The 12,816-nt window shown below is 32.4% G+C and overlaps 1 protein-coding gene and 1 non-coding gene across 2 annotated transcripts in view; one reads left to right on the top strand and one right to left on the bottom strand.

Annotated features, from left to right (window-relative positions):
- Positions 1-9,799, top strand: part of LOAG_18631 (Not1 domain-containing protein) — a 13,652-nt gene extending 3,853 nt beyond the window's left edge. Inside the window, exons 10-16 of the mRNA XM_020451294.1 lie at positions 1,044-1,175; positions 3,214-3,544; positions 5,838-5,963; positions 7,288-7,593; positions 8,332-8,598; positions 8,712-8,837; positions 9,407-9,799. Of these exons, the coding sequence (XP_020304935.1) occupies positions 1,044-1,175; positions 3,214-3,544; positions 5,838-5,963; positions 7,288-7,593; positions 8,332-8,598; positions 8,712-8,837; positions 9,407-9,505 (1,387 nt within the window). The 3' untranslated portion in view covers positions 9,506-9,799. The remainder of the gene's footprint in view (positions 1-1,043; positions 1,176-3,213; positions 3,545-5,837; positions 5,964-7,287; positions 7,594-8,331; positions 8,599-8,711; positions 8,838-9,406) is intronic.
- A 2,432-nt stretch (positions 9,800-12,231) lies between these two features.
- On the bottom strand, positions 12,232-12,304 carry LOAG_20096. Its single transcript has one exon. It is a non-coding gene; the product is annotated as a tRNA-Val (tRNA).
- Positions 12,305-12,816: the final 512 nt, after the last annotated feature.

The raw sequence follows: 12,816 nt of genomic DNA, 5'->3' as shown, positions 1-12,816 counted from the left end.
ATATATGCACATTTGTATTTTTCCAACCTTACCATGTTAAACATCCGTAACGTTAACGTACCTAATTTGAAAATACTTTGCAGGTTTGTGCAATATTTTTGGTTGTTTTCTTTCGAATTTTCGATCAAATTTCAATTAGATCTAGATTGGAAAGTTTAAAGCTAAAATTTCAGACTTTAAAAAAAGTAATATTGCACAGTAACTTTTTTTAACAACCTGAATGTTACTTTTTTAATCATAAAATGACAGTTACCATATGAATTGTCTTCTGAAATTATTCATTTATTATATCCAGGGATAAGGACGGGGTCAATAATTGAATAAAATAACTAGTAACAATATCGGAAGTCCTAATCAATGGGTAATTTTGAGAACATTGTAACGACTAGCGTTGTGAACATCTTTTATTGGCATTTCTGCTCTCAATAACATGCAGTTATGTTACCGAAAGCGTAATGGACATACCTTGCTAAGGGTCCTAATGATTATTACATGTGGTAGTGTATTCTCTTTGTTTCTTCTCTTACTCTTTTGATCCTGCATCGTTTCGATTTTCACAGTATATAACCAGTTCCTAACTGTAAGAATGCTACCGATTAGGTGTTTTGACGAATATTTTATGAGCATTGTTTAGATGCTCTACGAAATCCAGGAATTTAGTCCTAAACCAAGATTCGGAGTTTTTAGTTAATTTTTTGAAAACTGAGGTAGAACAAATTAAGAGGTAAAGAAAAGTAATGAGGATCAGCAGATATACCATGTCGAGATTTCGGTATTTCGGCAGCTAATACTGTTATTTGTTATTCCAGCGGTTAATACTGGTATGTATTAACAAGGGAGCAAAAGCCAAATTCATTTCATTATCTTATTCACCAAAATATTTCATGCTTAGAATTTTACAAGCAATGGTAGAGCAAAGAAAGGTTTGTTGAGTAAAAATGAGGAATTAAAAAAAGGTGAATCAAAATTATTGATAAGATCAAAATAACGTTTATTTATTTCAGATTTATTTTGCATTAAATTTGAAAAAAAAATTTTTTCAGTCAAGCGAGTGGTGAAAGTTCGCTTAGTTCACCGCCGCCACCAGCTACACCACCACCACCTCCAGGAATACCATACAGCGTGGCTGTTGGACTTGGGACGAAAAACACCAAGGGAAGCATTGTACAAACAAGGTTTTTCTTTTCATTTTTTGCAGTCCTTCTACTTTTTGCTTAAAGTTCCAAAACTTTTACGTTGTGGGTATGTATATTTTCATTCGAAGTGATAATTGATAAAACAAAAAAAATTAGTGGCTCATAATTTTTGGCAATCCTACACGAAAGAAGGCATGGTGCGTATTGATATGGAAAGAGCAAGGACTGAATTTTCAAATGTCATCAGTTCATTTTGATTTTTTTTCTAAAATGTATCTAGTTTCATCGTGCACCTGTCGAACTCTTGAATTTTATTTTAAGTCTCTGCTGCTTTTATCATTTAGAAACTTCTGAAACTTTTGGAGGAAAGAAAAATCTTCCTTACTTTTCAAAAAGAACAACTGACGAAGTTATAAACTACATGGAACATAAGGGTGCTCAATAGATGAGTAGGACAAATTGAAAAAAATATTGTATTGACGTTAATGCGCATTAGTGAAACGCTAGGAGGGCAGTCATTTCATTACCAGGGATGAATCATATGTGCTGGAAAAAAATTTTGTAAACCGCATGCTATGCATAGTATATTAAAATACCGGAGTTGAAATGATACTTCTAACATTCCTGTTGACCAAGGTTTTTGATGTTACCTATCACCTTATGCGGGGAACATATGTTTTGTTTCGCGGAATATGTAATAAACATGTACATACGACCTTTTGTTTGGAAATGGAACTACCAAAGTTCAATTTTTATTAAGAATTTTGATACAAACGTGGGAACATTTAATAACAATATCGTAAAAACACGAATCTTTTTTCTTGAGCCCGTTTTTTTTTTGTTCGGTATTAAAGTAGTATGGGTGAATTTGTTAGCATTTTTGAAGAGAAACTTTGGCGAAACCGTTCAAATTTTATTATCCAAAAATGGATCTCTTGCTTTTGCAATATTTGTCTTTCATCGTCCACAGAGAAAATTTTTTCTGATTAATTGCTAACTCCTGTTCGAATATTGTGCATGTTTTGAATTAGTATGTCGGTCGAAGTTCATATTTCATTTTCGCTAATCACCAGATATCTCTTTACTCTTCCTTCATTCGACTTTATAACTTATCTTTTTTTTTGCATATATGCTTCCGTGAAGTTAATTCAATGTACTGTGAGTTGCTTGCATAATGTTGTGCTGAGCTTATCAAAATTTCATTTCTGGGTCAAGGATTCAAATCCCCGTGTCATCGAGGTTCTCTGTTAATTGGGTAAAGTTTTGCAAGTATTGATGCACATCTGCACAGCGTCTTTTATACTGCGATTACATGTAAATTTTATGTGTGTGGATTCCTGTTTTTTCTACATCTTTTTCGAGCATATTACCAACGAACAGTACTGATTAAAAATAGCGCCAGACTTGTTCATCTGAAAAAAAATATGAAATTGACAAATGAAATGACAATAAGAAGGCTTGGAGGTGTTTGTATGTTAGATTCTTATTTTACCAGATTAGCTTCTTTTTTGCTACCGATTTAAAACTTCCATAACTTCCACCAAATTTCTGCGGAAGTTGTGTTTTTTAAAAATACCTGTCCTGTTACTGTTATTCGTTTTGTTTTACAGAAACCACTATGTATTAGTCGATCAAAATATATGTAAAGTATTTTTTATTGGAGGGAGGGGGGGGGGGAATTTAATTTCCCCAATTCTTCCACTTACTTGCTTGTTGGTGATTTTTTGGATCGGATGAAAAGCCCTATCTTAGTATTAGTTTCACATTATATTGTATCAGCATTTTCCTCAAATATTTCGTTATCCTTCCATTTTTAATCTTATACTTTTACCGCTGCTTTTGGTTGCTGGAAAAATCCTGAAAGAAAGGTTGCTGGAAAAATCCTGAAAGATCTCAGTTGATCGATTTTTTTTTCGTTTGAGATGACTGATCTGATTTTTTTAGGAACGAGTTGAAACTTTAAATGTAGGACTGGTGTAAATATTGGTATTTTTCCACAAAATTAAGCGAAACATGATTTGACTGATTTTATATATTGGTTTTGTTATTAAAGAGATTTTATTTATATGGATTACAGTGTAAAGCAACCAGTTGAAGTGGTACGACAGTCGCCGGGCATTATTTCTGTGACAACAACAACAACAACTACCAGTTCAGTTGCACAGCAACAGCAACAGCAACAACAACAACAACAACAGCAACAACAACAAATTGCAATATCTGGAGTAGTGCAGCAGCAGCAGCAGCAGCAACAACAACAGCAAGAGCAACAGCAACAACTACCACAACAACAACAACCACAACAGCCACAACAACAACCGCAACAACAACCACAGCAACACCAGCCAACGGCTCCTGTAAACGATGAAAACGCAATTCCATCATCACTGCATATTGACTTGCCATCAGTTTGTTTTCCTCTTTTATTCAACTATGGAAGTTTTTTATGCAATTTTAAACCATTTCAAATAGAAGCAATTTGGACAAAAGACTTTCATGGAACTGTTAGCGAAGGTCAATGCTAGAAGAGTAAGGTATATGCAGATTTGCACATAAACAATATTCAGTCTAATGACACTTTAAATATTCAGTCTAGTGATTTTTCCTGTGATCGATTATCATCCACTATTTTGAACCTTTCTCACGGTTCTTTTCTAGTTTCAATCATACTGTAATTTTACGCTCTTTTCATCCTGGATTTGTATCTTTTCATCCACATCACCAGGTCATTTGCATGTAATATCTCCAATGACATCCTCAAGAAACGATACCATTGAAATTTTGAAGTAAGCTAAGTAACGGATGTTATCGTTTTGAAATGACTGAAGTGGTTTCTGGTGAAAGAAGGGCCATTGCATTGCGTTTGTTCATCTTGCAAAATAACCGTTGCTGAAATATAGGAGACTAAATGTTATGATAATTATGTACAAAACAAAAATTCCATCAGTAGCATCCTTTTAATATACTATTTTATCTATAGCATGAGATCTACCAAGCTTATCCTAAAGGGTATGCTAAGACTAGAATATTTCTGGAAAATGGTCAAGAAGGAATGATAAGGTAAGGTAAAGTAATAAGTAAACTGAAAATTCGAATTGTTTTAGGTTAAAAATAGATTTGAGAAATGAACTGAATTCTGGGTGAATAAAATTGCCTTTTGAGTAGCAAGTTTTGATGTATGTTTGATTTTTTGGTATGCCCGGATGTTAAGTAATGTTGTCTGGATGTTAAGTAATGTATGCGTGCTTATTCATGCACAAATATGTTTACTTGCTCTCCGTATCAGAATGTCCCCGTCTTCTACCCTCTCATTTATTTTGATCTACTTTTCGTCACCTTCAAATGTTCTATCAACAGAGTATTGGACTTGGATGCGTACGACTTGTTCTTTGACATTATTTGTGATTTTTTGCATCATCGGAACAGTTTCGAATCCAATACTGATGAGACAAAAGGATGAGAAGGATGAGACAAAAGGTTTCATTCAGTCACTGACTGACTCTGAAAAGTTTAGACAGTAATTAGTTTACAGTTCAAATCAAAAAATTTAATTTGTTGATAAAATGAATAAATATACTTTCGAGGGGTCATTTTTTTCTAAGATTCAAAGCAATAGTTAATGAGCACATTATTATTTTTATACTTTTTTCTGGGCTACGCATTCATGCATTATTTATTTCAATGGCAGATTTTAAGATGATAGACAATTGTAGCTTGCTCTGTGAAGCAAAACATCTCTCTGACGGTCGAATAGTATTTTTCGTCTTATTTTTGCGACCGAAATTTCAAATTCCCAACCTTTCTTTAATCAAACAATACTAAATTTTAATTTTTGGATTTTGCTTTTAACTAGTATGATTTTTTTTTTCGAAAGTTGAGGATGGTAGAGGATGAGGAAGGGAGAGGGGATGGTATTTAGTGATTGTTGTGAATCAGTTAGACGTCTATGGCATTACAACACATACTTGTTCCTGAAAGAATTTCTTGAATGACTGAATCATTGTTTTTACTTTTGCATTTTTTGATATCAGAGATAGACTTTGTAGTCATTTCCATTGATAAGAATTTAAAACTAGCCTCTGAAAAGCAGGCTGGGAGAAAAGCATGGGAAACTTCAAAACGTCATTGTATATTATTTCTTTTATGAGTTTTTTCTGAATAAGTAAAAGGTGATTTTTCAAACAGGAGATTTTTCGATCTTAGCTAACTCCATCTGTTTCAAATATCGATCGATTAAAAATCAACAAGTCATTCAATTTTAATTCGCATTAAGTCGAACTGATGCTGGTGTATGTATGGTATATGTCTGTGTGTATGCGTGTGTGTATGTGTCTGTGCATGTGTGTATGTGTGTGCATGTATGTGTATGTGTGTGCATGTGTGTGTATGTGTATGTGTGTTTATAATAAAAATGGATGGAAGGGATTGGAAAAAAGAGTAGTTGGTTGGCGTTTAAATTTTTTATCAAGTTGCTTCCATTGTCGTATATACTCTTCCCTTCATTCCTTTTTTCACTTTATTTCCTGGATTAAACCAACGCATTACTTTCTACAAAATGATGAGGTTAGCTGAACTAGCCGTTTTCGTCTTTTTTCTTTCTCTTTCATTTTTTGTTTCGAAAAAGTATTGACAAATAACGTTAAGAAAACAGTGATTCTTTTTTGATTTCTAGACCGCCGTTATTGATTATCCCTCTTACAGAGTGTATCATCACAGGCAACAGCAGCATTAAGTTCAGGAATACTGCCAACATCACGATCCTCAACACCGGATTCCAATGTTGCTAAACATTTTTCCGTTTCGAGTTCAACAAGTAGCCAGCATGAGGTATGGTGACTAACTGTATTTTTTGTTTGTCGAAAAATTGGGCTTCAACACTTTCTCTCACTTATTTTTTTTTTTTTTTTGCACTGGGGAGAATTGTGATGACAGACTTGGCATACGTAGGTAGCATAAGTTACGTAATTAAGGGGATCATGAAAAGTGGTGATCAGGAAAAATGGTACGATGAAAAGCAAAAAAATGCAAATACCTATAGCTGATTAGGGTAGAGCAGTAAAATGTGGGATTGGTTACCTTCATGTTTGAAGACGGATTGGACTTGATGCAGCACTAAGAAGTGTTGATGGGAAAAATGATTGGAAAAATGGGAAAGATGATAAAGAAATAGGAACATTATGAAGGGTAAGATTAAAAGCCTCCGTTGATAGTTCATCACAGTGCAGTGGTAAAAATAAATGAGACATATAATTGAAAGAGTCCAACTAGAATGCTTGAACCAAATTCTGTAAATGAATCTTTTACTCTATTGTGTTGACGACTGCAAAACTGTTCCTTACGTAGTGCAGTGCAGCAGAGAAAATATTGAAATAAGTTTTTCTGCAACTGCTGATCTTAAGAGAAGATAAATTTTTGAATGATTCAATTTTATATTAAGAACGTAACGTTAACCCATTCAAGTACTCGCACGAATTTTTATTTTTTTGTACTTTTAAGAATATTTTTGTAATTTCACGAGAGTGCGCGAGAAAGCAATAAAGATGGGGGAGAAGTAGCTAGTTTATGGACTTAAATAATAGGGTTAAGCATGTATCCTTATCAACTGCTATGTGGTTCTGATCGTAGAGTTCTAAACCGAAAAAAAAAAAAAAAAAAAAACGAAAAGTGGTGGAAGGAAAAGAAACAATTCGTCAAGAACATTACGCTCGTTCGATACTCAGTACATTGCTCGTCAATGTTGCAGGCACGCTAACGCATGTTTGTTGCAACTGTTTCAGGCTTCCTATCTTACGGGAAAGTTTGCTGCAACTATTTCAGGATTCCCACACTCATGCTTGATGCAAGTCTTCCTTAACCAAGATCTACCGCATTTGCCACGTACGTGTATCATCTTGTGGACAATCGTGTCCTTTTTTCTTCTATTGTCACACGGTACTAAATGAGATCTACCTATTGCCGTGTGACACACGGCGTGTTCGAGTTTATACTTTCTTATTTTGCGAAGAGTTACAGTGCTTATGAAATCACAGAGGACGGTATATAAAACTAACAAAGAAAGAGAGAGTGCTGAACAGTTTACATGTATTTTCCCCTCTGTCATTTTTGTCGTCAATTTGATTTTTTTATTTGTTTACAAAATTTTTGTTTTTAGATTGCTACGTTGAAGTCAATGGCGGCACAGGCATCATCACTGCAAAATTCGGTAACAAATACGGCCGCTTTAAACATGCCATCGTCAACTGTGGCACATTCCACAACACTGGTAACTTCTCAAGTGAACAGCAAGACGAGTAGTGCGTTGAATATGATTACCGTAACTGCAAGTGCAGCTGCAGTAAATGCAACTACGGTATCATTACAAAATAATGTAGTAGGAAATGACACTGATCAGAATGCCTTGCGACAGGTCTTGCGGATGAATACCACGCAGGATATCCGAAATCACTTACCGCAAACGGTACATGCTTTAATTTTAGATTGCTTCAATGAATTTCCATTACAATTAAAAACATAGCAACTAACGGTTACTTAATATTTAATGTGAGCTGATGTAGCACTGAAGCTTGAAATTAGAGTATTCTTGACATGAAGAAGAACTTTCAGGAATTCTCAACAGTCCGCCACTACTTTATTGTTAATAAGGATTTAATTGGATGTTCAAAAAATGTCTATAGGTGTCATTTCATCGGTCGTGCTCAGGTTAATGAGATAATGAGGATAACATTTGAGCTACTGACAAAAACTACTGAGACATCATATAGTGCTTATACAGTGACCTGGAAAAAAGTTTGAAAGTGAAGGCTGGATTCAGTGAGTTTCGTAAAAGCGGAGATACATAAAAAGGAAACGGCTGGTTTTAACATTAGAAATCTGGTCTTAAAAATGGTGAAATTATTAGGAGTGCATGATTAGTTTATTGTTGAAGACGGCAAGTATAAAATAATGAGATTTTTGAAAATATGGTTTTCATATCCATCTCTACCACTCATTGTATAAACAATTACCGTGAATAGCGAAGTAGATCGAATGATAAGAAATGACCATGAATGGACTAGAAGAAAAAAAAAACGACAGCATTGATGTGTTGATGTTACGTGGAGCTGTTAAGTTACCATCAGATACATAAGCATACTTTGCTTGTCTATCCTACCGTAATCTCTATTTATTGTTTCCTGAAATTCAACTTCAAATGCAGGCCGTGATACCAGCGTGGCTTGGGGCATCACCACTAGGCCGTTCACCGGTAATGCCAGAGTATGAAACGCAGCTGAAATTGTTAGAACATGCGCTCTCTCGAACACCATTACCGATGGATTCCGAGAAACCACGAAGTTATTTGCCGAAAATGCCATGCGTTACCGCAGCTTATTATCCGCAAGCGCCATTAATCAATGCGGATACATTAGAGTACTACCTCCGATTGAGTCCAGAGACACTTTTCTTCGCTTTTTATTATATGGAGGTCAGTTGATACATATTGATACATATCGTTTTTTCTTTTTCGACTGTATTTATTCTCTCTTCTTTTTTATAAATGAATATATACTTCCTCAAGCAAATTTTATTAAATTTTAGGGTTCACGTGCACAACTACTAGCGGCAAAAGCGTTGAAAAAGCTTTCATGGCGATTTCACACGAAATATTTGATGTGGTTCCAGCGACATGAGGAACCGAAGCAAATAACTGATGATTATGAGCAAGTAAGATCCTATATACAAATTTCCTATTCTTATTCTTCGTTTAGATGATAAAGAAAGTCAACTGTGCTGATTTTTAATCGTAATTTTGGGTAGTGATATGATTGAACTGGAATGTTGATGCTGAATATTTGATTGTACCCAAGGTGATCCGGATGGTTATTTCCTGCTGATTATTTTTGATGATATGGAATAAATTTAATGATGGACAAATAACTTTAAAGAAACTCGAATATCCTAACACATTAAATCTGATGCCAGGTGTTCACATACACCGGTTTTACATATCATTCTATATGTGCTTTGCTACTGCGTCGTTGGAAAGTGAACAGAGTTGTTTATCATTTGATATAGTCTTAGGTGGTAGGTATCATCTGTAAATATTTTCAGATTTATTTCGAAGTGATATATATGTAGTAGGTATTTGGAAAGTTTTCCATACCGATGGATAGGGTGCTGGAACAACCAATATCAGAAGGAAAAAAATTCCTACTACGTTGTAGTTTTTACGTTGTAGTTTTTTTTGCTGAGATTAATTACCATTTTTTATTTAAAACAGCCAATTTTTTCAGGGTACATATGTGTATTTCGATTATGAGAAATGGTCCCAACGTAAGAAGGAGCAGTTTACATTCGAATATCGATATCTGGAAGATAAAGATTTCGATTAAGCGACAATTGTTAACAATGCAGATTGTGTTAGGTTAAATGTCGTTCTATTCCTTCACAGTTGTGTTTGAGGCATACATCTTTAATCAGCTTCTGTTTTCTAGATTTCGTCGGTTAAAAATTAGACATCTTTTCTAGTCGTGATTAATTTATTAACGAAAACAAGGCCTAGAAGTTGTAAATCGTGGCGCTCCAAATGATGTAATGCTCTTGTTGATATGCCTTAAATGCTGACTGTATTCGTATTGCTGTTATATTGCTGTTGCTCTTGTAGCAAATTGTATGAATTATTTTGCTTTTTGATTCTCAGCATGTTCCTCTGGGTCATTTTTGACGGTAATCTGTTTTTGACTGCAATAAGAAGTGAGCTAATGAGGGTATTTGTGGTATTTGAAAAGTGATCGCTTTATTATAGGAAACAGAAGAGTGCAGCCACTTGAGAGAAATCTTCTGTTCAGAAACTTTTTAATTGGTCATTTAATATTACACAGTTTACTGATATCAAACTTAAGGCTTGCTAACACAGTGTACTACAAGGGAAGTTTATCCATGATCGTACTAAATTCTGTCAAAAAAATTAGAGTAGTACTCTATTGCATGGTATAATGATGACAGCATTTTAATTATGGTACGCTCTTACTACACATGACCATCATGTTATCTTCTTTTATTTGGATCCAAGAGCAAGTCACTGTAATTAGAAACATGATTTCATCCCTTGACCATTATGGAAACAACAGATATTTTGATTTGTAATTATACGAAAAGAAGATTTTATTGTTGTTTTATAAGCATGCATTTCTTCTTTTTTGTTATTTTTGAGTTTTTGTTATGGTAGCATAATAGGTTGAGGAATAGGCATGAAGTGCTTGTTGGAAAAATTCTGAAAAGAAAAATGGAATTGATGGAAAAAACTTTTTTAAAGGAGTGGAGTGTGATGTAAAGTTTGAGAAACAGAAGTGGCGAAGAGCACATATCGTTTTTTTTCCTTGTATGTTGTCATAATTTGAATATTTGTAAAATATGAATGTTTTTGTCGAAAATTTAAAAGACGATGAAATTTGAAAGTTTTATTCGAATCAACATTACCATCGGTTGTACTGTAATAAAAAAAAAAAAGACGAAGAGTGATTGGTTGGTGATATTAGAGTGTGTGCAAACAAAAAAAAAAATGACATACTATAAATTGGGCGCACTTAACTGGCTAAAAAAAAAGGGAACTCGTAAAAAACTCCGCAAAATGGAAACATTTTGCAAACAGTAGAAATAAACCAGATAACAGAGGAAATGTATCATTTAATTAATTGAAATTTGACCAATGAAGCAATTAAGCGAAAAGAAGAACCCTTTGTTTATCATATTAATCTTCATTGATAAGTTTAGTGTAAGATTTCTTTGGTATGAAGTTTGTGACTAATAATAAGTTTTGGTATTCCACTTGAAACTTTCTAATATTGCCCTTAATTAGTAACAATGAGTTTCGTCGTAAAATATTGATTTTTCACGTATAGTTTAGAGTTAAATATATACGGAACATATAATATAGGAATTATTTAAAATTTTAATATAAATAAGAGTAGTAATTTTTGGTTTATTTACATATTGCTCAAATATTCCAAACAACTTTTTCCTTTCCTTTTTTTTTTATCAATTAAAAAATAATAAATTCAAGATTTAACAAAAACATTTTAATGATAATTATGCATTTTTTGCCTTCATTTATACTTTTAAATCTTTCGTATACAATTTGTTGCTCTTTGATTGTTTACTTCTTTTAACAAATTATTTCATTTTCATTTTTTTTTTTTTTCAATCATTGTACATGATCTTCACTTCTTTCATATTTGAAATATAAAATTTTCAATTGTTTTTCTTTTCCTTTTTTTACTCTGTTTTGTTTCTCATTTTTAAATTTTATTTTTTCAAGTTGTACAAAAACGAATTGTTAAGTATTATTGTGATAATAAAACAAGATGAAATGAAATTAATTTTATTACAAATACAAATAATTTATAATGCGAAATGCTTACTTTTATGAAAATTACAATTTCAAATATTCAATGGAAATTGTAATTTTTCCAATTTAAAAATTTTTAAATATTCAAATTAATAGGAAAAAAATTAAAGCAATATTGCTAACAACACCATACCGAAATAGTAATATGAGAAGAATATGCCAAAATATTAGCAATACTTTGTTTTACCCTTTATTTTTCCAAAAAAAAAAGAAAAAAAAAGAATAAATAAATAAATAGATAAATATTTACTCTATGATGAAATTATAAAAAGTGGAAATTCTGTCTTTTAAAGTAATAAGTATAAATTATTCAAACAATCTGATAGATTTATGAATTTTAATTTTTTATTGCTCATTCCTAATTTCATTTTAAATAATGCATTACCAAAATAATGCTTGTTTATGAGGTGTAATTTTGGATTGATAAAAATTGCTATTCTTTTGTTATATTATTAGTGAAATATTTTTAATATCATAAACGATTTTATCAGATTATATTACTTAAAATTATACCAAATTTTATAATTTAGAAATGAAAATATGAAAAATCTAAACTTAAAAACTGGATATTGTACACGTAAAAGTGTATGCCAAGAAGTGGATGAATTAAATAATTTATATCAAGACGTTAAATTGTTTTAAGACCAAACTAAATTTCATTTTCGAGGTAAAATGGTCGCGAATCCATCCTGTTTAATTAATAGGATGGTATGATCTCGGGCGGAATCGAACCGCCGACCTTCTGTGTGTTAGACAGATGTGATAACCGCTACACCACGAGACCTCACATACTGTCCCCTTCAATGGGACAGTTAATATAATTGCTGATTGTTTTAACTTTAAGAAAAGATAAATTTCAATTTAGCACTCATTTAAATGTGCAAATGAACAATTGACAAAATTAAACTTTTATAGTAAATAAATAAATTATTTTCTTATTTACATTCTTTCGAATTACATTTATACATATAATTAAATCATTTCTTACATTAAATTTAATAAATGCAATACAAAAAAAGAGCGAAAAAAAGAGCTAAAAATTTTATGCAATGAAAAATTAAACGAAAATCAATAAATTCAATCAATGCTTACATTATATAGCATAAAATTACAGCAAAAATTATAAATAAATTCATTGCGAAATTATTTCACTTTCTCATTAACCAATGAAAATTCCAAATTTAATCAAATTAATTAACTTTGAAATACATTGTAAAGTTGACAATAATACAAAGTAATATTGTGAATTCAATTATTTGATTACATGAATGAAATTAATTTTCAATACAATGAGAC

The sequence above is a fragment of the Loa loa genome, assembly GCF_000183805.2.
Source record: "Loa loa unplaced genomic scaffold supercont3.410, whole genome shotgun sequence".
NCBI classification, from domain to species: Eukaryota; Metazoa; Nematoda; class Chromadorea; order Rhabditida; family Onchocercidae; genus Loa; species Loa loa.
This window is presented reverse-complemented; position numbering and strand designations above follow the sequence as displayed.